Source organism: Phyllostomus hastatus, unplaced genomic scaffold, assembly GCF_019186645.2.
Source record: "Phyllostomus hastatus isolate PE091 unplaced genomic scaffold, TTU_PhHast_1.1 phas_contig_34, whole genome shotgun sequence".
Classification (NCBI taxonomy): Eukaryota; Metazoa; Chordata; class Mammalia; order Chiroptera; family Phyllostomidae; genus Phyllostomus; species Phyllostomus hastatus.
In genome coordinates, this window is record NW_025333857.1 from 59774596 (window position 1) to 59798705 (window position 24110).

Genomic DNA, 24110 nt, shown 5'->3' on the forward strand with positions numbered 1-24110 from the left:
AATAAAATAATTTTCTTTTTGCCAGTAGGCTTGTATTTTCAGGTAAAATAAATGACATCTCCTTGCTAGGTAACAACTGGTATGATGATGCTTCTTAGTGTGTGCTTCAGTCTTCAGACTGTACAAGCATCCCATTGGATGGTAGAGATAGCTTCTTCTCACACTAAACCTTCCCCCCTTTCCCAGTGGGAGTTTCTACTGAAATGTGTCCTTTGTGGGCATTTCCTTGTAACACATTCTCTGAGCCTAGAATGGGAGAAGGAGGTACTTAGTGCCTTTGCTTCCCGCCCAGGGCTTTAAGGACATTCTGGGAAATAAGAGAAATCCCAGTTGGAACTTCTTACCACCATGTTGCATCTATAGTAACAGTTAATTTTGAATTATGAGTTTTCCCTTAGGTGTACCTTTTTTTATGTCAATTCACATGATACCACTATTTCCTGAAATGGTCTATGTTATTTCTTTAGCATTTCCTAGATTGGTCCCTTGCTGAAGGGCATTATATTACTGAGAGGAATTGAACAGCAGCATCACCAGGAGGTAGCCCACAAGTAAGGCTGTGTTACACACACAAGTAAGGAGGACATTAGGAATCTGGACGTTGACATTTTGTATTGCCTTGTGTATGTCATTTCTTTCCTTCCCTCTTTTCCTCTGCCTTCCATTATGTCTCTTTCTCCTTGCCTAATTTCCTTCAGTTGCCATCAGTAGTGGTAGTAATGTGGAAAGTTTGGTAGGGTCCAGTGAAGGGGAATGAGCTTTATTTCATTGGGCCTCTAGATGAAAGTTACTGGAGTAGATGCTTAACTAACTTATTCGCACTTGCGTTAATGCTGAGGGAGGCTTTAGTGGGACTACGCAGCACCCTTATCTCCAGTCCCAGTGTCTTGCACATTGTACACATGTGGCCATCGTGTTGGTAACTAACTGACAGCAAGAACACATCTTAGGGAAAAATTATATACTTGGTCCCAGGAGTTTCCAGGACTTAACTGCTTGATGTTAGCGACCTCATCTAAAAGCAATAACCTGGTTTCATTCCTCCACTCACCTAATTGGCAGGGAAGAAGTCAGTAAGATAAGGGACTGCATGTCCATGGGAAGAGAGAGCACATGAAAACCTTGATGAAATCATGGATCCCTGATGTGTCACTAGACTCTGGGAACCCTTTCCAAACTGTACTATCAACACCCCTTTCCACAGCCTTTTGGAGGCTACCTTCCGCCCTCTGCTGAGGATCACAAGGTTTCGTTATTTCTTTCCCCGAAGGCCTCCAGCTCTTGACTCTCCTATATGAGTGTCACAAGATCTTCCTCCCCTAAGTGTCGCAATGCCCTTCCCCACCTGTGGAGCAAAGTGCAGTTCTCCGAGTGGTGCTGGGGTTTGTGTTAGGTTTGGCTGTGTGTAGGGGAAAGCCTGTGATCATGATGCAGTGAAGGAGCCGGATGAGGTCATCTCCAGCCCCTGGCTTCTGACCTCTCCCTTCCTTCCTACCTGCAATGCAGTTCTTAGAAAATGGCTTTAAAATTAGTAGTTTTTAGCCTTGTTTTCTATACTGGGGCAGAGGTATGGGAAGGGGATATGTAGTTAAGTACTGTCATTCTTTTGAAAAAGAATTGACTATATTGTCATGTATTAATATTTTCAAGGTATTTATGTTTTTATAAAGATAGTTTTACCAATAGTGAAAGCCCATTATAACTTACATAACATACAATGTATAACATATACACCTTATTATAAAGCTATAGTGATGAAAGTGGAGTGGGCTGACACAAAGATAGACAGACGGAACAGTGGAACAGCACAGACAGCCCAGAAACACACGCACACATGTGCAGGAACCTTGTGTGAAAGAGCTGTCACAGCACATCGGCGGGAGAGGAACAGACCAGTCAGCGAGTGGCGTTGGGCATTGGTCACCAGTGTGGGGCCAAATAAAGTTAGACCTTTCCTTCGCATCAGACGTGAGATAAATCGCATTGAAAGATATGACGGTGGAAATATAAAACTTAAGACGGATGATAATCTTGCAAAATGGCTTTGGTGTCAGGATGAGGTTTTTAAACATGACACACAAAAAGCACAAACCATACAGGAAAAAGCTGAAAATGCTGACAGCCTGAAAATAAAAATCTTAGCTGGGACAGGGGCTGTCACAGGTTATGTCAATGTGCATAACCAAAATATTCACATGCAGAATATATAAAGAACTGCCACAAATCAGCAGGAAAAAGGTCAAATAATCCACTAGTAAAATAAGCAAAGGTCATAAAGCACTTCTAATAAGAAGAAACCTATGTAATTAGTAAATATGTGGAAAATGCCCAGCCTCACTTATAATCAGGAGAATGCAAATTAAAACAACAATGAGGTATCAGCAGAAAGGCAAAAGGCATACATTTTAACTGCCCTAAGTGGTGTTGAAAGCATGGGAAAGTTAAGGACATGCTGGTGGGAGTATAAATTAGTATAGCCACTTTGGTGAGCAGTGTACAGTATCTGATAAAGTTAAAGATGTGCATATCATAAGACCCAGGAATTGGATTTCTAGGCATCTGCCCTAGAAAAACTTTCATAAATACTTGTGAATATCTATCTATTTATATATATATATTCCTCAAAAGGACAAATATACTGGGGCATACATTGCAACTTTGTGATAACAAGGGAAACATCAGTTACCCAGCCCAGCGTCTGTCAGTAGCTGTGATACAGTTTTCAGTGGAATATATGCATCAGCCAGATCTGCATTGATTCATGTAGATGAATCTTGAAAACAAAGTTACAGAACAATTTAGAGTTGAATAGAAAAAGAATTGAAATTTAGAACACCATACCTTTTTTAAAAATACAAACGTTGCTGTGTATTGGTGCATGTCACACACACACACACGCACCACGCAGAATTGATCGTGAAACCTGAAGGGAAGAGAGTTGCCGCAGACACGTGATAGTGGTTCCCTTTGGGGAGGGGGGTGTGGGAATGGGCGCATGGGAAACTCGAACTGTAACTCTAACATTTTCTTTTAAAAACATGTAAAAATGTTAAAATCAGAAGGCTATCTTATGTGAGAAGAAATCTGAACGCTGCATTTTAAAGGGGATTAAACTGGAATAGGTAGAATGACTGATGTATGAGATATGGATTGACTAGTGGTATGAAGTACATAAGAAATATGCAGCCAGATCACTTATCGTGGCACACATAGTCCTTGATAGTTTGGATGTGACAGAGACTCTGCAAGTAACTAGGACAATTGTTTTGTTTATAGTAAAAAATAAAAACATAAAAATGTGACAAAATATTAATATTAGCGTTAAATCTGAATGACAGATTTAAATGTGAAAGAACATGAGTTCGGGTCATACAAGAGGCAAATACAAGCACAGGGCCTAATTTTGGAAATCGAGGCACACAGTTGCCTGGATTCAAATCCCAGCTCTGCTCCTTGTTTTCCAGGCAACTTTGGCAAGTTACTTACCTTCTCTGTGGTGTAGCCTTATCTGTAAAATGAAGAAAACAATGTATCTGTTTTATAGGGTTGACATAGAATTAATGTATAAAAAGCCCTCTGATTTGTGGTAGGCATCCTTTAATATTCTACATACTTTCTGTATATTTTAAAATGTGAACACTTTTAAAATACAGGTTGTGAGGCTTAAGTAAAATTGATTGCTGAATGATGGGGGCATTGCAACATTGTTATGTTATTACGGAATATAGAGGAATTTTTTGTAAGAAAGTAAAACTTCACTAACATTGTCTTCTAGTATATTTGTTTATGGACAGAGAATTTGAGAATTGACCATAAATTCCAGTGCTCTGGCTTCCCTCCTTGTGACTGTGGTGAGATGCTGTCTTGGGGTATTTTATTAAGTTCTTTTGCTGGAATAAGTAAAAAACACAAACACAAAATGTCCTGTAATACTCTATCAAGCACTTTTATTTCCAGGATCAACAACTGCCTGAATTCCATGAGGAGAAAGAGGTTGTTTCCTTTATTTTACTGTAGGAAATGAGACACAAAATAACTGGATGACTTGCTTGGAGTTCCAATGGGAAGAAACTTGGTCTCCCCCTTGTTAACCGAGAGGGATGGAGTGAGTCACTGCTCTGCGCCCTGATCCCTCCCTCTGCTTGTCTTGGTGCAGGAATCGCCTCAGCCGCCGATTGCTTCCCTTCCCCTTTCATTTTCAGGTCATGCCCATCACTTTCCTAAAGCTTAGGTTGCTCAAGTGTATCCTGAAGAGATCATCCGTTTTCTCTAAGAATCGTTTTTACAAGGACCCAGAGTTGAATAGAAGGACTCATTGTACCAGGAGCAGGGAGATGTACGTGTCTCAGTCTCTTTTTCTGCTGCGCATCTGGACACATCACTTGCCCTTCAGCTTATTAAACATTTATTTCAGGATCAACCATATGGCAGGGCTAGTGAAAATACAAAGATGAATGTCACATTTCCTACTCCTGGAATATCACTCTTTAGAAAAGGAGGCTGGCAAACCAACAACTCCACTTCCAAGTATATAGAAAGAGGTATATAAAATGCGGTGGAACACAGGTGAGGAGCAGTTTACTCAGCCGTATGGGACACGGGGAATGGCATTTCAGGTGAACGGAACAAGATGAGCGAAAGCCTTAGGGCATGGACATAGGCAGACTACTTAGGGAGGCAAGGATTCGAGTGTGGCTTGAGAGTAGGTTTCAAAGGAGTCAGGAGAGGTGCTGCTGGAAAGGCGGCTGGAGCCATTGGGAAAGGCTGTGCAAGTGAGGTCACAGGTGCCCTACGAGGGGAGTAGAGGGACACAGTTCATCCTCTTAGACGATCAGACCCGTAACAGTGGGAAAGTAGAGACTGAGAGACAAGACCCGTTGTATAGGGCATTGCAGCCATCCAGGTGGGCGATGGCAGTGAGCCCTCCACTGAGGCAACCGTAAGGCCCCAGACAGGAGGAGGGAGGTTGAGGATTTCAGGAGTTAGAAAGTGCCTTGATGACCTCCGCGTGTTGGGCCTTTTGGGATCTCTGTTGTCTCCCGATATTCTCGGTCAAAAGGCACAGCACCGTTTTAGGCAACACCGGAAGGTCTTCAGAACACGAGTATCTGCAAGGAAGCCATAATCCTCTGTGTGTAGGATGAAACAGTGTTAAGAGTGCTGAAACATGCCATGACCGTCCATTCAGCTATCCATTCATTCAACAGACATCTGTCGGAAGACTGCATACAAGCTGGCTCTCCGAGCACAGCGACGGGCAGGGCCAGAAGTGTGGTTCCTGTCCTCATACCGCCCACACTGGAACGGGAGAGACAGCCTAGCGCTTGCCCTCCCGAAGCATCTCCAATTAAAGAAAAAGCAAACAAAATGGAACCAAGATGCTGTTCAGCTGTGAGTGACTTTGTAAGACTAAATTGATTGCCTTTAGATAATACATTTCTGAGATGATATATGACTAAAAGTGGTTAAATGAATAATTAAACCAGTATGATAAATGAAAGTCAGGTCTTTCTTCGCTGGGAATTAAATGTGCAGAGGCTACAGGCAACCCATTCCACATCACAATTTATTTGAAACCACTTTCTCCTCAGCCAAAAATAACAGGAGCCTAGTTATATTACAATTATAATATTGCTTGTTTTTGCAAACAACTAGTGACCTATTTTTAAGAATTAAAAATATAATTGTTAGTTTTCTGAATGGCTTTTCCTCCAGTGCTTGCACATTCTTTCCTGATATCGTTTGTTTTAATATTTCACAAGAAAGTCTTCCCAATTAACTGTTTATTTCTTTAAAATAAAGGCATTTTTCTGTTACACCAATGAAGTGAAAACTATTATTTATATATTAAGTATATATTATTTATATACATAGAAATTCACCTAAATACAATTGAGACTTCCAAATATAAAAAATGTACCTAAACACAGCAGGCTAACTATTAGCTACAAACCTCAGAAGGTAATTTTCTTTCAATAAATTTGGATTTGACTAAGACTACTAGGAAGCCAGGAAACGGGTCAGAACTGAAGAGGTATTGGCGTTGATTTTCTAGCCTGGGTATTCATTCCTTGTGATCTGTAAAGATGAAATAATGTGCAGTCAGGGCGGATGAGTCGGTGTCAAAGCGCCGAAGCCTCAGCTTCAGTGTCTCGTCATCCCTGTGTGTCTTCTCTCCTCACTGGCGAGCTGTCCGGCCGTTCGGGTCCCCGCAGGCACAGGCAGAGTGCAGGTGACCCACTGTGTTTCAGGCCCAGCGACAACTTCTCTTTCGGTCTTGGTCTCACTTATGTAACTCAGGACTTGTAGTCCCGAGAGGGAAACTAGACCCAGAAGAAGTATTTATGTAACATTAGGCAAAAATGATAAATTATGCTTCTGTGACTACAAGATTATTTTAAGCTTTATTTTAGGTGAGAACAGTGATCAGATTTACAATCAAGTAAATCTGATTTAATGATCGATGCGCTCAGTTGGTTTATTGACTTCAGTTATGATACACACATCAGGCTGATTCTTCAGTACTGCCTTACAACTACAGAATTGCTTTCTTAGACAAAAACAATGATATTTATTGCCTTTTTCATTTTTTTATTTTACCAACGTAATATGTGTATGTGGCAATAAAATAGTAATTGTTTAACAATAACTGTCCCATCCCAATCTCATCACCACATAATCCCAACTCTTCCAAGGAAACTTCTTTTGAGCCTTTCTGTTCAGTTCTTCCACAGTTCTAACCAAATTGTTTATACTTTTGTTTCTTGATTTGTTTTCTGGATTTATCAATTTCAGAAATAGCTACAGAGTCCTTGTGAATGATGAAGATTCAACTCATTTTTTTACCCTTCTAATATTTGATTGTTATGCTATTAAAATACCCAAGTAACAAATAGAAAAATTGAAAGTAATGGAATGGGAAATAAATATGCTTTTTTTACCTCAGGGTTTAGATACTGGTGCTCCTATCCTTCCTTCCACTGGTCTCCCCTCCCTTCTCACCCTCTTCTTCACAAGGTTGTCAATATTTTCATTCTCTTTTGTGGCCATAACTGCCTTTTCTGCTTTATCCTTAGATTGACTCCGAATGTTCAAAATAAAAAACACCATTTATATTATTTTTGACAATGTAAATATTGTTCATAGCTTTTCTTGCCATCCTGATGAATTTCATGACCTCTGGGACACTGAAAACAGAATGTTCCTAACAGTGGCGGGGTAAATGGCATGGTCCATGTGCTAGAGCAATTTCTGGTACAGAGAGTAAGTCCTCAAAGAGTATGTCTATCCCAGCCAGCATCGTCATTATTACCACTGTATTTCATTGCATCCGAAATGCCACTGATGGTAAGATGTACCATTATTTTATGTTTCACAAAGAAAGAAAACCGCCCAGGAATTTTGAGACAAACTTCAGAGCTGTTAAAATGTGAAGAAATATACCTTACAATCAATGGAACACGGTACTGTTTAGTTTTCAGTGGTTTGTGTGTGTGTGTTTCCCTAAAATTTTTGGTAGCATTTCTTGACAGAATAGCAGTATGCCTTGATATATATGTGCCTCCCTACCCCCACTACCATTTTGGGCCTTAAGTCTTTCTGCTTTAAGTTGGACTAACTGATTTCATGTAAGCCTGAGGTAATCCATCCCCCAACTCTGAGGCTTCCTCTGGACTATATCCGTTGTTCCCTGGATTTTATATATTCCTCTATTTTTCCTCATTTTTGCTGGAGCCCATCAAATAATTTCCCAAGAATGGATATGTGGAAAGAGAATTTTGAGTCTTTAAATTGGAGAAAATGCCTTTCCTCTAATAGTATTTTTTAGAATTTTCCTTTAGTATTTGTTCCTTTAGAAGGACTGTATGTATTCATAATCTCTCAAATCTCTGAAAATTTTAATTAGAAGTTTTCTAAAAAGTTCTCTTACATCCTTGAATTATCTTTTCCTTTGCTTTTCCTGTCCTTTTTTCTTATCCTTCTCTTTAAAGTTGCCAGTTTTCTCCTGATGCCTAGTCTAATTGTTCACATTTAAGAATACAGGACAGGAAGCTGGTGTTTTCTTCCTTATCTTTATATGGTTATAATTAACTGCCGCTAAATTATTATTCTATGTGATGGAAAGCAGCCGTCTTATTAAGGAGAAAGCTTTATTTTTCTATTTTGCCTGTACTTATAAATGAATAATAGAAAGCTAATATATATAGAAAAATAATTTTTATTTTATCAGGAAATTATTTTATCAGGAATAAAATTTTTATTTTATTTTAACTTTTCAAGAGTATGGTTTGTTATTATCCACTAAAGTTGATATCCTCCTATTCATTAGGTTACTACTTCTTGGATGGAGTTTAATCAATATTAATAGCCTAACTCAGAAAAGAGGGAGGTAACTTATTAGAGTTTCGTGCATTTCCATTTTTGTGTTATCTGTTTTCCTTTGCTTTATGTGCCAAACATCTTGTTTCAAGTTAATAATTCCTTTGTGTTTTTGACTATTTTATACAGTTTCAGTAAAAGATGCTTCACATGTTGATCATCCTCACCAATTAAGATATGCACTTGTGTACATCGAATGTAAATTTAAAGGAAGAAATGGTTTCTTATCAGAAGTTTGTTATTGACTGTAACTTTCTACTGCAGTATAGCACTTCATCTCTTAAACTCACCAGATGCTACCTCGTATATTGTGTTTGAGTTTCTGCTCAGTCATTGAAGCCATAGAGTTTTTGCAAACTCATGAAAACTACTCAGCCCTGGCTGGAGTGGCTCGGTGGGTTGAGCGCGGGCTGCGAGCCAAGGCATCGCGGGTTCGATTCCCAGTTGGGGCACATGCCTGGGTTGCAGGCCACGGCCCCCAGCAGCATCACATTGATGTTTGTCTTTCTCTTTCTCCTTCCCTTCCCTCTCTAAAAATAAATAAATAAAATCTTTTAAAAAAAGTACTTCTCAGATTCTCAGTTTTGACTGACATGCCGATGAACTATTGACAAGTGGCGACGATTATTTTGCTTCCAAACTCCTCTTCCGTAGGCAGGGTCATGTGCTGTTAGCTTTCTTTGATTACTGTATGCGAAATAGCAGTAAAAATAGTCAGTGCTTGTGGAGTGCTTATTATCTTACTTAATTACTTATGGAACTCAGTTCCCACAATTGTGAAGTTAGGACTACAATTAACTCCATTTTACAGATTAAGAAACTGAAGGTAAAATGGTTGAACCTGTCAGATCACACAGGAAGAGTGCGGGGAGAGCTGGGGTTCTGGCCTAGGCAGTGTGATCCCCAAGTCCGTGCCCTTAACCACTAGGCTCACTTGCCACGGTAACGCTCTTAACGTGCTTCAGTGTTCTCCCTCCTAGCACTTTTAAAAGTCCTCTTCTGGACCTGGACTTCCAGTTTTCTTTATTTCTCAAAAATCCTTATCACCAAAACTTACAGTTTTACTCTTCCTTTTCTGTCTGCTTTTATTGTCTAGTTTTCTCCCCAAGGAGGAGACATTGACGAATGTGCCTAAAACAATGCCTGTCATGTGGAAGTACCGAATATATTTCTGTCGAATGTTGAAGCAACTATGCAAATAGGAAACTTTGTAGAAAGAAAAGATAACTTTCATTTCCTGTTTTCTTTTGGGAAAACTCACTCAGGCTACTTGCTGTGTGAAGAACAGTTTGATGGGGGCAGAAGTGGACACAGGGAGTTCTCAGAGCTAAGAGAGGAGTTTCTGGGCCACCAGTAGATAATGCATCCAATAGCAAATTCTTATTCAAGTCTTAAAATCTGTAATTTTAGATGATCAAAAGATCATCTTACCCAGGCACCACTGTGTTAATAGTAATGTTGCCCTTGAACACCAGACAAAGCAGATTTGCAAAGAAAGATAAAATAAATCACAAAAGAGAACTGAAGTGTATAGTTAAGATGAAATAGACTAGATTCTTGGTGATTAAAGAGTAATATTTTGAACTAAAATTTAAAGCCAGCTATCCACCAAAATGGCTATCTATGGGTGATGGATTTTTAGGCAGTTTTGCTTTCTTTTTTATACCTTTATTTGGGGAAAACTTTATATTTAATATATATTTTATGATAAAACAATTATTTTTATTAGAGGAAATCTACATGAAATAATCTTTTCCTCTTGTGAATATTTACCCTACAGCCATCTGTTTTTTTAGAACTTCAGTCATTTCTAAATTAGAAGAAATTTATGCAAAGCATTTTTAAGGATGTGTTAACTCACTGAGGTAAAATGTAGACATTGCTGAATTCCTGAACTGTGAAAGGACTAGTTTTTACTTTGGAAAATGATTTACTATTCAATAAAATTTTGCTTAAGAGTTAGATGTTGAAAACAATGAAAGAACCTTTATAGGATGATGAAATAATGCCTGTTAAACAGTCCTCTGTGCTGGATACAGAATCCGGCACAAATAACGCCCGCTTTTTATTACAAAATCATAAGCATGTAACTCTGTAACATAACAATATCACACTCAAGCACACCATATGACATTTTAGGTGAAATGTTCAAATTAAAACCATAAATTATTACACCCATATTATTATCCTGCCAACCACACTCAAGCGCCTAGGCTTTCTGCTGGACCCTGCAGTAATGGCGTCATTGTAGAGTTAACTGGAAAAGAGAACCGTGTGTGGAAAGCTGTGGCTCCATGACTGAAACTGGAGAATGTAAATATCACATCTATAATGGATCCATGTATCTTAAACAGCTGTTTTAAGCAGAAAAGCAAGAATGTAAAAACAGGGTCCTTTTTGGAAATCGTATGTGATGTTTTGTATTTCAGAGTCTGGTGGCAGCCCCTCACTGTGCATTCTATGTGTTGCACCAGCAGAAGACATTTTAGACATATCACAGATATCAGAAGGTACTCTTGATTCACTGTCTCTGGCTGTATAATAAAAAAGTGGGGAAGAAATTTCTGTAGTCTCTAATAAGCAGTATATCAATGAGAGCTGTCAGATTTTGTGGAAAATTCCACAGCATGATTTATTGCATTAATTACAGGCATGTGGGTTTCATGCCACTAAGCCTGAAAATGCAGCCACATTCTAAAGTTGATTTAAAATATAGTTTGGCCAAGACAAAAGTGCTGCTTATTGTGATTAATGGAGTACAGTATTTACTCTCGTGTTCTGTTCTTTCGCCTTTGGAATGCTTAATTTCTTTTCTGACTTGAAATTAAGTTTGAGATTTGAAAAGCTTCGTCTCATTTTTATTCATTCCTGTCATCTGGTCTCCTTTTTTGCCTTTCTGTGTCTTCTTAGTTGTCATTGAATGTTGCATCTCCTTTATATGTGAAGCCTGTGTGACTGCTCTCCTAAACAAACGTGGGCTAGCTCAGAGCTGTCCCTGGCTGGCGGAACTGACAGTAAGGCTTGTTAAGCCCCACCTGGGATGCTACAGCTCTTTTTTTTGAGGGGGTGGGAGGGAACAATTGAGGAGAAACCCTCATTTCCTTAATTTAACTAAAAAAAAGCAGCATTCTTAGAAGAGGATTGCATGATTTTCCCCATTAGTACTGTACTGAATTCGTACAGTCACGTGATGTCTCTTACAGTGACACAATAAGCTTGTCCAATCACAGGATGCGAGGTCAGTGGAATGGAAGGGCCCCTAACAGCTGTTTTAGATTCAGCTATTAACTCCAGTTGTTTACACGTCTGTGACAGGATATGCCTAACATTGGTGACCTTTATAGAGCTAGCTTGGAAGAATAGCAATTAGTTGCTACAAATTAAAGCATCAGTAGAGGAGGAACTCAGTTGAAGTACACTTCGACGTTTGTGAATTCGAACACATTTCTAAGCAGTGATATGTTTAAAGAGTAGAACTAGGTGATTTGTGTGCTCTAAGGCTGAGATAAGTGTATTGTTTTTCTATTTTATTGAATACTCATACATCTCGTATAAGTACAATTATTATTTCACATACCTATTTTACAATTGAAGAAACTGAGGCTTAAGTTTAAAAAAAAACCCACATAAATTCACATAGCTGGTTAAGTGATTTGAAGGCTGGGATTTAACTGCATTCTTACTGACAAAGATGGAGCCATTAACCATTTGCTACACTACTTACGTCAAAGGCCTTGAAAGGGACCAAGTAAGATGAGATTTGAAAAATTGTTTTTGGCAATTAGGGAAACAGTGTTGAATTTAGCAATTCCAGGAAAGTTACAAAAGAAAAGGTGTGAATCCAAGAGGTCTCAGAGGGAAATAATTCTTTAACTCATTCATTATTTTGTCAAACAATACCAGTTAGTCCAGTATGGATTTTTATAGTACTTTTCACTGAAGCAGAACTCACTTAAACACTTATTATTTATCTATGTATGAAGCAACTGTTCTGCTAGGAGAAAGAATTTTTCAGATCATAAAATCTGCTGTTCCTTTAGGATGGCAAATGCTGTAACTGAGGCTGAGCTTGGGCTGAGGCTTATTTGAAGGACTCGTTTTCTGGGTTTTCCAGAGGAAAGGAGAGATAAGACACTGTTTCTTAAATCATGGCCTACTGGACCTCACCTATATTAGAATCATCTGAGAACTTGTTAAACACACAGACTCCTGCACCCTGTTGGCCATAAGTTAATTCCTTGTTGTGAGGATCTGCAAGGTCAGTGCCTCGTCTCTTCACACGCGTAGTATCTTACCCCACCGTCCAGCACACACAGCTCCTTGACCTGATGCGATTCATAGATGAACAGTAAATATTGCGTGAGGAAGAGATGTGGCTTTTTGCCTGTGCTTTGGTTCATAATACTGGTAATTTTGTGCTGTATTTTATTTCAAAAGTTTTATTAAGGAGAAATTTTTCTAGGTATTGTAGAGTCACATAACATACAGCAAGGAGAACTAAGCAGATGACAATGTTTAAGCGATTTCTGCTTCAGTGAAAAGCACTATCAAGGATCATACTGGACTAACTGGTACTATTCTAAATTTTCATGCTCCTGAATGTTTATGTAAGATAAGTGTTTTATGCCCACTATTGGAAAAGATTAATTAAGCCTGAAAATAATTTACTGGTCAGACAGCAATAAAAGCATACAAGTCTGGCTTCAATTAGTAATGTTAACAATCCTAGAAAATAACCTATTTTAAAGTTCTAGGAGAATGCATCAAGTACGCAAGGACTTGGGTGCTCAAATGAGAAAAAAGACACTGAGTCCGTTGCAGGGGTTAGGAACTATTGCTATTTTCAAAAATGAAACAATGAATGTTGGCAAATATGAATGTTTAACCCCTGACAAATAAATTGAAGTTGGCCCCTTTCCTAAGATGACCAGCTAGGGAGTATTTTTGTAAAAATACCAAGATTATTTACTTTGAACCTAGAAAGGGTTATAAGAAAGCGTCTTTCAAATGAATACATGTATGGATGAAGTAAGTCCCTAATAGGCAATGCCATAATGTCACTATAATATCTTTCTAACGTGGAGATTAGGATTGGGGGGAGGGAGCTAGCCCTCGATTTTGTGGATATATTAATTCTAGACTTTTGTTAAAAGTATTGCCATTTTTCCTTATCGTAAGAGTAAGATAAAGATACTGTCTTGTAGCAATTTGTGTGATGGCTGGTGTGTCCTTATTTCCTACGGAATTAGCCCTGGGAAAAGCTTCTAGTGGCCTCATAAGTTATTTCCTACCACAGCTGACTCTCCAAAGAGCCTTAACAAAGGATGAGGTGACAGATTCTGATTGCGAGTCCCAAAGTTTAATTTTATGCCACTGACTTTCGTTTTCATCTTTTCTAAATGCCGTCTTTTCTAAATGGGCTGAAGTGAATTGTGTGATCTCCCTCACAGAGTTATCTCAGTAACTCCTTTTCAGCTTTTGTGTTAATTCAGCCTACACACTTGTAATGAATGCTATATTCTACAGTGCTTTTCCAGGCCCTGGGAATAAAGCAGTGAGGTTCCGGCCTGCACAGTGCTCACGGCCCACTGGGGAGAGACAGATGCTAAGCAAGTTATGAAGTAAATGTGTAGCATGTCAGATGGTGATATGGAAGAAAATAACACAGATGTGGAAAATTGGGGTATTTGTTTTTTCAAAAGCAACTTCTTCAAATGTCTGGCATTTGGAGTTTCTTTGCATTTAGAATATTTAGTCTCTTCTCGTTGGTGTATATTTTTATAATTATTATATACAACCCTGTATATGTGGTCATCCTACTGGTCTAGCTCTATTTCCCACGCCAATCCTTCTCACACCTCCAAACCAGGACCAGTGTTTTATAGTCCTGACCATAAGCCAGTTCCTCTCCATCTCTTTCCCTTTGCTCATGCAGTTTCTTCCTGGAATGCCCTGCCTTCCTATTCTGATTAACCAAGTGGTACCCATCCTTTAATACCTAACCCAGGTCTCCATTCCTCAGGGAACAGAGCTCCAGCACCACTCAGCTCTGTTCGACTTCTCTCTTCTTCTTTCTGAATTCCTATAGGATCTAGAGCCACAGACTCAATTCCTAATTACACAGCTGTGTTTGGTCTTTTTAATTAGTTTTGTGTATAATAGTCATCTCTTCTAGCTATGATAGAATCTATATAACCGTCAGGGACTTGCCTTTGACTACACTCCGTAGGTCTTCTTGAAATGCTAGGGGGCACAGTGGGTACTCACAAACGTGGATTAAATATTAATTCCAACCGTAGCCTTGTAAATATAAATCTACTCACCAGTTTTCTTTATACTTTTACTTTCCAAATTTAAAAAAAAACATTTTTATTTAATAAGCTCATGGGTTTACCATTTACTGATTTATAAGAATTTGAACATCATTGGTTTTCTCTGTCACGTGAAAGGACAAAATACTCTTCTTAAATGCAAATAAATAATAAAGAAGTTAAACATCAAGAAATGTATTACTTCAGTAAAATTCTAAAAGGAATGTCATAGCTGAGTTGTCTTTTTGTTAAATTGAGTGCTCTAGCAATAGAAGCAAATAGATCTGAATTTAAATCTAACAGAAAATCTCAAAATAAGTGAGAACACAAGATAGTGCCCTAATTTTGTGTTTTTCCATTCTAGCCCCTAACAAGGGAGGTAATAATTGGATTAATGGGCCGTGAAGACTGTGTAAATAGTAGAGAAAAGCAGTCTGTGGAAACCTCACTTAGGGTCTGGGTGAGCGTTGTCAGCCAGGTGCCGAGACTCCTTCTGCAGCTCCCTCTCGGGTCAGGTCGCAGATCTCTTGGAAATCAGTCACCTGACCTTTCTATTTTTTTGGGGGGGGGGGCTCCATTTGTTGCAGACCCATTTCACTGTACATGTTTCCCCTGCTGTCAGAAAGTAGAGCATTCCTATGAAACCTTCCGTAAGCCGAAGTGTCATACAGCGAAGAAGTAATTATCATTGACGTATTATGTCCTTATTTCATGATTGAAACGCTTAATTTATGTATAGTTTTACGCTCATCATTCCACCTGTACAAGCTCTCTTGGCTTTTCTGATACCTTAGCATCCAGCTAAAGGATGTGCAAAATAAATCAAGTTATAGCACAGGTGCTCACAGACACAGTTCAAAGCTGTGGCAGCTTGATGCTGAGATGCTGAGTGTGGTTCCCAGGAAAGGAGCTTGGCCGGACTACTCAAGCTGTTCCAAGTTGGCTCTGCTTCTGTAGGAGCTCACTGCACAGGCAACACTGAATGCTATTTTTACAACAGCGAAAATCCTCTTTGGATTTCTTCCCATTAGCAGAAACAGATAATATTAATGTAGGTCTTTTCCAGAAGTGAAGTGGCATAATGCAGCTTTTGAAAAGGGGGACGGGATACCTATACTAGGTTTTATGGGATGGCTTTCTCTTTTGAAAAGCTTAGAGTAAATTTAAGTAATAAATATTATGGCTCTTATGGATGTATAGCAAGAAATATGTGACCATTCGTTCAAAGAACTGAGGTCACTCATACCCTCTATAGTATACTGACTAATGTTTAATTACAGACTTAAACTCTTTTACTCACATGTTCTTTCAAAGAACTTTGAAAAACTGATTTTTAAATTGACACCCTAAGATATTTTGATGTTAGTTTCAATATGTGTATTTTTGTAAAAAGGAGGTAGAAAATATTGAATATTATGTACAGATGAGGAATTGACCATAACTAGAATCATCATTTCATGATTTGTTAATAGTTGTTAAGCATCTTTTTTTTTAATTATTTTATTATTGTTCAAGTACAGTTGTCTGCATTTTCCTCCCTCATGCCCCCTCCCTTGATTGCACCCCGCCTTGGTTTTGTCCATGTGTCCTTTACAGTTGTTCCTGCAAACCCTTCCCTCCTTTCCCCCCATTAAGTGGGACCTAATCAACAAAACAAGCAAGCAAAATATAACCAGAGACATTGAAAATAATGGGGGTTAAGCATCTTATAAACAGAAGCAGGCTGTCTCTGAAAGAATTGAATAAAATTTTAACATTTTGGTAGTCCTGGAAAATATTCCAGTTTTAGTTAAAAGAATCAAAACCTCCCAAACCTATAACCCTTTGAAAGTCCTGATTTCAGAACACTGCCATTCAGGCCCAAGTACCTTGTTTCTCATGGCAAATTTCACCTAAATTAGAACACGTATAAGACAGAGGATAAGAACCATGATGGATATAGTAACCAATTTAGAAATTTTGATGGCTTCTTAAAGTCTTTTCAACCCTCCAGTATGTACCAAGGTGGATTTCAGATGCTAACATGTGCAAAATCGGTCTTCACTTCAGACAAATAAGTTTTAGAAAAGGTTCCACGGGAAAGTTGAGGAACTGGGGGTTTTTTCCCTCAAGTTGTCTGTGAATGTTTATTTCTTAGAAAGTCTTTGTTTGAAGTTTGAAGACTGCTGTGATAGGTATTTGAACAAGTAGCCAAGATCAACAGATGTGCCGCTCCCCTTGGCTTTACATGTAAACAGTAAAGGGAGCCAGCTTGGTAAAGGTTGCTTGTAGCCTCTGGCATCATCTTTTTGATGGAGCGAGACACAGTTTTACACGCATCTTTATTGTAATATAAACTATTTCAAGTGGAAGAAAATAGCGTGCCTGAAAGTTAAATCTAATGAAGCATAAAATGTACTTTTGTAAATTGGAATTTTGGAATTATGAACTAAAAAATGTGCTTATAAAATAATTTGCTAGTTTAGTGAATTTTAATTTATTTCATTTTATAAAGTTATGAGGATTTTGGCAATTATATCTTAGGACTGTCATTTTAAAATAACATCATTTTTAAATGTGTACATTAATATAAAAAGTAGTGTGTTTTGTAAATAAAATTCAGTTTATTAGAAAATTTTTTTTTACTACTGTGTGCTGTTATTGCAAAGACTTACTTCTACTGAGCATCTTTATAAATTAAAGTTTTCCTAAGTGGATAGTTACAATAAACAGAATATTTTATGTTATACTGTAGAATCAGAAATTACATGTTTATGTTGTGATAGCCTAGTTTTCATTGTGTAACTTCATTTTTAGGATTTCTCTTTTGAGTTCCATACCTTACCATGTCCGATATAATAGTGGTGATTTTGACAAAACGTTTTCATTGTTAATGTAAAATTCCAAATTTAAATTGTATATTACTGAAAGGAAGCCATTTAAATGATCATTAAACTAAATCATTGTTTAAAAAACTGAGTAAAGTGCAGTAGGGTTTTCTTCATTAGACGTAAGCCACTAGAACTTTGTTTCAGTGTGTTCTTTTGAACCTCAGCCTGGCCTTGGAGGTGCCAGCCAAGATGCCGTTTCCTTGGCCTGCCACCCAGGACCCTGATTTTGACTGAGCGTCCCGCATGACTCTGAAGCACTCTAGAGCATGGGAGCCTCTGCTCCACAGCAGTGTCACCTGGTCAGGGATGACCCATAATGCAGAGTATAAGTAATAAACAGTTTATCCGGGAGACAGACCCCGGTCCTTTCTTACATCTTGATTGTGATAGCTTGATTTAAATCCCGTTGTCCTGTCTTTGTAGCTGTGAAGTTTTATCCTCATTAGTTTGCAAAATACAAACTATTTTTATCACTTACTACAAACTGCCCTGCAATTATATGCAGAGTATTTGTAAACTCTGTTTATCCTTTACCCAAATCACTGTAGAATTAGTGAATTAACTGCTGTAAATGATCTGTTTAGTAATTTTTAAGTAGAACTCTCTAATGATGTGCTAAATAAATTCATATATTTTAGTTTAATTTGATAAAATGGATCCAGTACAACCTCTGGTTTCACACATGAAGTGATTCAAAACAAATGTGTCCATTGTAATGGGGTCCTTGCACACTGCCGTGGGATACCTAGCACATTTCTGCCTCACACTTTTCCTAAAATGAAGGCGACCTTTAATCTCTTTCCACAAACCTCCATGCACTAAACTACGTGCCAACGGCATGAGATGCTCGTTCTGACTGCAGTGGGCCATACTCTTGCCTAGTACATCATTTGTGAATATAATAGTTGCCTATCACAATGCAACAGGTATGTAAATGACATGTATCAGTGATCTCTGTAAAACTGATTCCTTCTTTCCCTTTTCATTATAAGAGGAAACTTTATTTCAGAGTAGAAAGTGCATTGTCTGAACTCATCAACACCCTCTCTATCCCTCCCCTCCCCAATTTGTTGCAGACCAGGATGAAAGAGCAGCTGAGCTCAGCAGGGAGCAGAATGAGAAAACCATCCGGAGCACGCAGACCGCGCTCCGCAATTTCCGGGAGTTCCTCATCTCCAAGTATCCTTCCGAAACAAGAGAGATTTATGTCATCCCTTGTAAAGAGCTGGATGCCTACCTTGCCTCTTTCTTTGTGGATGCCAGGCAGAAGGATGGGTCCGAATATGAACCCAATAGCTTGGCCAATTACCAGTGTGGGCTGGAACGGTACCTAAAAGAACACAGGTATGGCTACAGTATCACCAGGGATAAGGAATTCAAGCGTTCTCAAGAGGCCCTGAAACAGAAGCAGATTGAACTCCGCTGCAAAGGAAAAGGAAATAAACCCCACAAGTCCATGAAGCTCACCTTTGCTGATGAGCTCATTCTGCGGAAAAGGGGCTTGCTAAGCCGCTATAACCCTGAGGGTCTGCTCAACCTCGTCTGGCTCAACAACACAAAAGCTTTTGGGCACTGCACAGGCTTCCATGGATCTACCTTGAAGTGGGGTGATATCCGTCTCCGGGTAACAGAGACAGGGTTGGAGTACTTAGAGTGGATGGGTCAAGACACCGGTGACCTGAATGCCAAAACCAAGAGAGGGGGGACAGATTCCCGTGTGTATGCCACCCAGCATGCCCCACAGACGTGCCCTGTGCAGGACTATAAGGAGTATGCCCAGCGGCGGCCTCCTGCCATGCGCTACGAGGATGCCCCTTTCTATTTGTCTATCAAGCCAGTCGTGAACTTGGCGGCTCTGCATTGGTACAACTGCCAGGCCCTGGGCAAGAACAAGCTGGCCAAGATGGTGAAGACCATGTGTGAGAAGGGCAACATCCCCGGCAGGAAAACCAACTTCAGCGTGTATCAGAGCTGCAGCACCTTGTCCGAGGCCCAGAGCAACCAGCTGGTGCTTATCTGTAACAATTTGAGCCAGCAGGCGGCCCAGTCAGTGGCGGGGCACTCCAGCAGCGGCAATTTCATCGTCTCTGCCTCCTACGACTCTTCCTCAGATACTGCATGACCAGGTGGCTTGAGCCTGACCCTAGTTTGGTTACTGTGTCCAGAGAAACTGTGATTATACACTGCTTCTCGTGCCCTTTCCTCTGCCCTCAGTGTTAACTTTATAAAAATATAAATCTATAATATATTTTTCTTTTTACAAATAAGCCAACGGAGATAGTTTAGTATTACTAACATAGTATTTATAGGCTTCCAACAAACGTACTTGTGGATGAGTCAGTGTAATTACTGTTACAGACTTTTTCAAAACCGTAGTGATTCTCAGGCAACACAAACTAGAAAAGGAATTCTGTTTTTTAAAAAACTGTCCAAAAGGAAACTGAGTCATGCTAGTCGCTGTGTCCTCAACTCCCACTTTTTCTTCCCACCGCAATGCTCATTGCTAGTCTACTTAATAAATGGCTTTATTTTTTTAATTTTTAAAATTCTCTATTAACCAGGAGGGGATAACACTAACTTTACTGCTTACACAAAATTACATTCAATCAGATCCAAAATATGAAAGTGTTGGCTGTAAGCTCGACTTCCAATTATTTATATACTTTTTTTTTACTTAATTAGAATTTTAGCCCCTGCACCTCAATTTTTGCAATGTATGAAAATTTAGGGGCTTAGCTAACATTTTTTTCTTTGGGGGGAGGGAATAGAGGGAGGGAATAAGGTACTACTCATTTTGGAACACAATTTAAAAATAATATGCAAAATCCATTTTTATGGCAAAACAGACTGTTACATGACTTATTTTTACTATTGTGCTTGAACTTGGATAGAATTTTTTTGTTCCCTAAGAAATCAGTGTAAATGAAATTTGATGATCAGATTTAAAAGAATTTAAAACTACCAAAGCTTTGAAAATGTTCCCAAGCATTGGATTGTATATCAAGCATAAAGAGAAGGTAGAGAATGGGAAAATCTTACTAAACATCTAGAAGCACTAGTTAAGACAACAAAAAATTCATTCTCTTCAAAGCTCAAATCCCTCTTGAATTATTTATTTATAAGCATTAAACTTCAGTATCTTTTCTCTAGGGGATTACTTGACTCTGTAGTTGAGATCAAAGGAAAATTGACACTCATTTTAGGTAGCAGCATTTGTTACCAGACTTAGCTGAATTCAAAGCATTCTTGCAAATGTGCAAAGTTCCTTCTATAGTAAATGTAAATGCATTTATCTGCATCATCCTGCAATAATAATAATTTTGGTAAACAGCTCCTTGTGGTAGTTTTTCCAGGGTCTTTATTTGCAAGTCTTGAAGCCTGTGGTGAATTATTAGTTAACATACTTCAAAAATAAAATAAATTTAGACATTAGGGCCACAATAAAGCTGAGCTAGGTTCCCATCCTGTATAATCATTAATGCATAAAAAAATCCAAATCTTAATTGCTTTGCTGGATCTGGGCATTCTGTTGGGGAGTATTTGTTCTTCAAGGAAACCTCATAATTCAGTTAGCTAGGAAGGTAGGTGTTGTATTATGTATTAATTTATTGTACCACCAGGACAAATTTCATTTTGATTTGCTTTGCTAAAGCATCACATTAGCTGAACTTTCCCATGGCGAGGCAGCTAGGCAGCTCTTTCCAACACTAAATAATAAGCACATGAAGGACCCTTTCCTCTGAGCTGTGACCTTTGCGTTGGCTTGGGAGTGGGAAGTCTGTCGCAGCCTTTGTGTGGTGGAATCAACTTCATTTCATGACTTCTCCTCCATAGAGAGGCATCCATAAACAAGAAGAAAGGGCAAAAGATATCCTATTTTTGTGTATTAATAATGATGATAGGCACCGTTTTTGATCCAGTATGTGTTCTAGCACTGTGCCAAGTGACTTATATGCTTTAGTTATATAAGAAGTAATTACTAATTGTATGAAAATTAGGAAGTACAGATAAGCATAAACAAGACAAAATGTACACACATTAGCTAGCCAAAAATAACCTCTGTTAACATTTTGGTATATATTTCTTCAGACAGTTCAATATATACCTATGTATTTCTATGTGCATTATCTTTAATCCTTTCAATAACTTTGAAAGGAAGGTAAATTATCTTCGTTCTATGTTGAGATCAAGACAAATCAGTTAGATTATAGCTAAGGAAATGGTACTGTCTGTCATCTGACTCCAGAGTTCTTCTGTTTACCTTTCTTAGTTCCAACTCACAGTTTCCAGTGATTTGAGCCAGAAGTGGGGGCAGTGTCTTCCCAGACCTCTAGGGGTGCTGAGTTCTCTCTCATGGAGGTGCACTCTGTCCCCTGGTCCTCGCATTCATTTTGAACCGTGGGTCTCTTTCTCCCAGTTCTTTATGAAACATTCCTGTTCTCCTTATTTGGTAACTGGTCTTGTAAGTGCATAGGACAGCCTACTGTAAAATAACTTTTTAAAAATAAGGATATTTTTACATAGGGTACCTCTCATGTTTAAGAAAAGGCAGAAGCCTTATAAAGTGTTCTTTGTAAAGAACACTTAAAATGGGATTGTGTGTTTTATTTTTGCATTGACTTTTTTTAAAAATTCTTGATATGATTTAGATAGCAAAGTAAGTTTGTTACAAGGAAGAGGAGCAGTCAGTAAGCAATGAAAACAGAACTAGGAAATTTCAAATTTCTATTTGTGTTTATTGAGGTATTAAACTTAAAATCTGTTTTTATTCCTATTGCATTTTCATTTAGAAGAACACAAATGGAGAATGTGAATTATTTTTTATTTACTTTTGCTTTGGTAACTGAAACCAAATAGGAACATCGCAACAGATTTGGAAAGCTGTTTTTGGAAGAATAGCTTGGTAGACATATAGCCAAATTAGTATCTGTTTGCGTTAAATTATGAAAAATTATCTGCAACTACCTCTAAATTTTGTGATTTTATATAAACAATACTGAGGGCATGCCACTGCAGATGCCATTTTTATTATTTGTTATTGCAGCTTAAGACAAATTATGTGCATACTGTGACAGTGGTAGACACCAAAATCACATATGCGCTTCAGCAACAGTGTGACAGTTTAGCAATATAATACATGCGCTGCCTTTCCAGGCGATCCCATGGTTCATATAGAAACACTAAAACTTTATTTGCCACATTTACACTTTAAGGTCAGTGCAATGTCATGTAAGACAGTTTCCAGTGCCCCTCACGTGATTCTGGAAGTTTTGCACTGTCTGTAACAAAAATGTCAAACCCATCTGTTCGTTCGGATGACATAGCCACATAATTCAATCATCTATATTCATTTAAGTGACTGGCTATTGAAAACCATAGACTAACAGTTTTTTTAAAAGAAAAACATAATGTTTGAAGAGATTAGCGATATTCAGGATGTTAATCCAACAGACCTTATACTTAAGATTCCATTTGTTATCTTGGTTAGTAGGACTGGTTTGAATATGATTCATAAATATACATCAGCTGTTTTAAATGTTTGTTATTTGATCATTATTTTTCCCAATGTCAAATTTTCCCTATGCTAATGCACTCTTCCCTATGTTAAATCACTTCCTGATCTACAAAGGAATAACATGAAAAGTTTCCAGCATAGATCATAGATCAGGTCTCTTTGGTTTTTTAGTTAGGTCATTGTTAGCTGATATCTTTCTTGCGCTCACTTGGCTGTGTCCCGCGACTTAGCTTCCAGTGGCTCAGTGAAATCCAATGACTTCACTGAGAGGACGTGTACAGCCAAAGCAACAAGAGTTGGAGCACCTAGTATCTGGACTCAGTGAGGGTACAAAGATGTAGAAATAGTCCCTGCTCTCAAAGAACTTAAAAAAGATACTGTAATAAAAGTTTCGTTTCATTTTTTGAGAGCCCAGCAAAAAAAAAAAAAACAACTCTATGCCAGTACTGTTTTTGCAGCTTCCCAAACTTTGTACTCATGTTATTTAGCCGTTGGAGATGTTGATTTCCCATAGAATACATAATATTGATTTGAGCATTTTGTGGAGAATCTTCCACAGAGTCTGTTTTAAGATGATTGATGAGTCAGGGCCGTTTTCTACACCATCCATTTGTTCACACAGGTGCACACATGCATAGGGAAGTGCAGGTTGTCCCTGCGGAGTGTCATTCATTGAGTTCACACAGTGTGCCATAGTGCTAACTGCCCCTATGAGTTGTTTCTCTTAATTCTCACCACAGTCCCATGAGAGTAGGCATGGTCATTTCGCATCTCTGAGATGAGGAAGTCCAGAGAAGTCAGATGGGTTGCCCACACTGTTGTTAATACTTAAGAGCATCAGGATCTGAAACTAGATCCTTTTCTGTCCTTCTTGGCTGTAGCTTCTTGTTCACAAAGTGGTTTGCTGTGCTTCTGTAGACCCTCCAAGGTAGTAAGTTATCAATGAAATTCCTGGTGTGATAAAATTCTCAATATTCATTCGGCTCTGAACGCGAGCAGTGCCATCACTAGCACTATGTGGTAGACATTGCTTAG

The 24110-nt window shown here is 38.6% G+C and overlaps 1 protein-coding gene across 3 annotated transcripts in view; it reads left to right on the forward strand.

Annotated features, from left to right (window-relative positions):
- Positions 1-24110, forward strand: part of KIAA1958 (KIAA1958 ortholog) — a 104418-nt gene that overhangs the window by 53503 nt on the left and 26805 nt on the right. The window contains exon 3 of one of the 3 annotated variants that reach the window (XM_045840244.1): positions 18637-18720. The exons of 1 other annotated variant lie outside the window; for it this stretch is intronic. In XM_045840244.1, coding sequence (XP_045696200.1) covers positions 18637-18720 — 84 coding nt within the window. Of the gene's footprint in view, positions 1-18636; positions 19687-24110 lie in introns of all 3 variants that reach the window. One more of the 3 variants, XM_045840242.1, reaches the window with a different exon arrangement.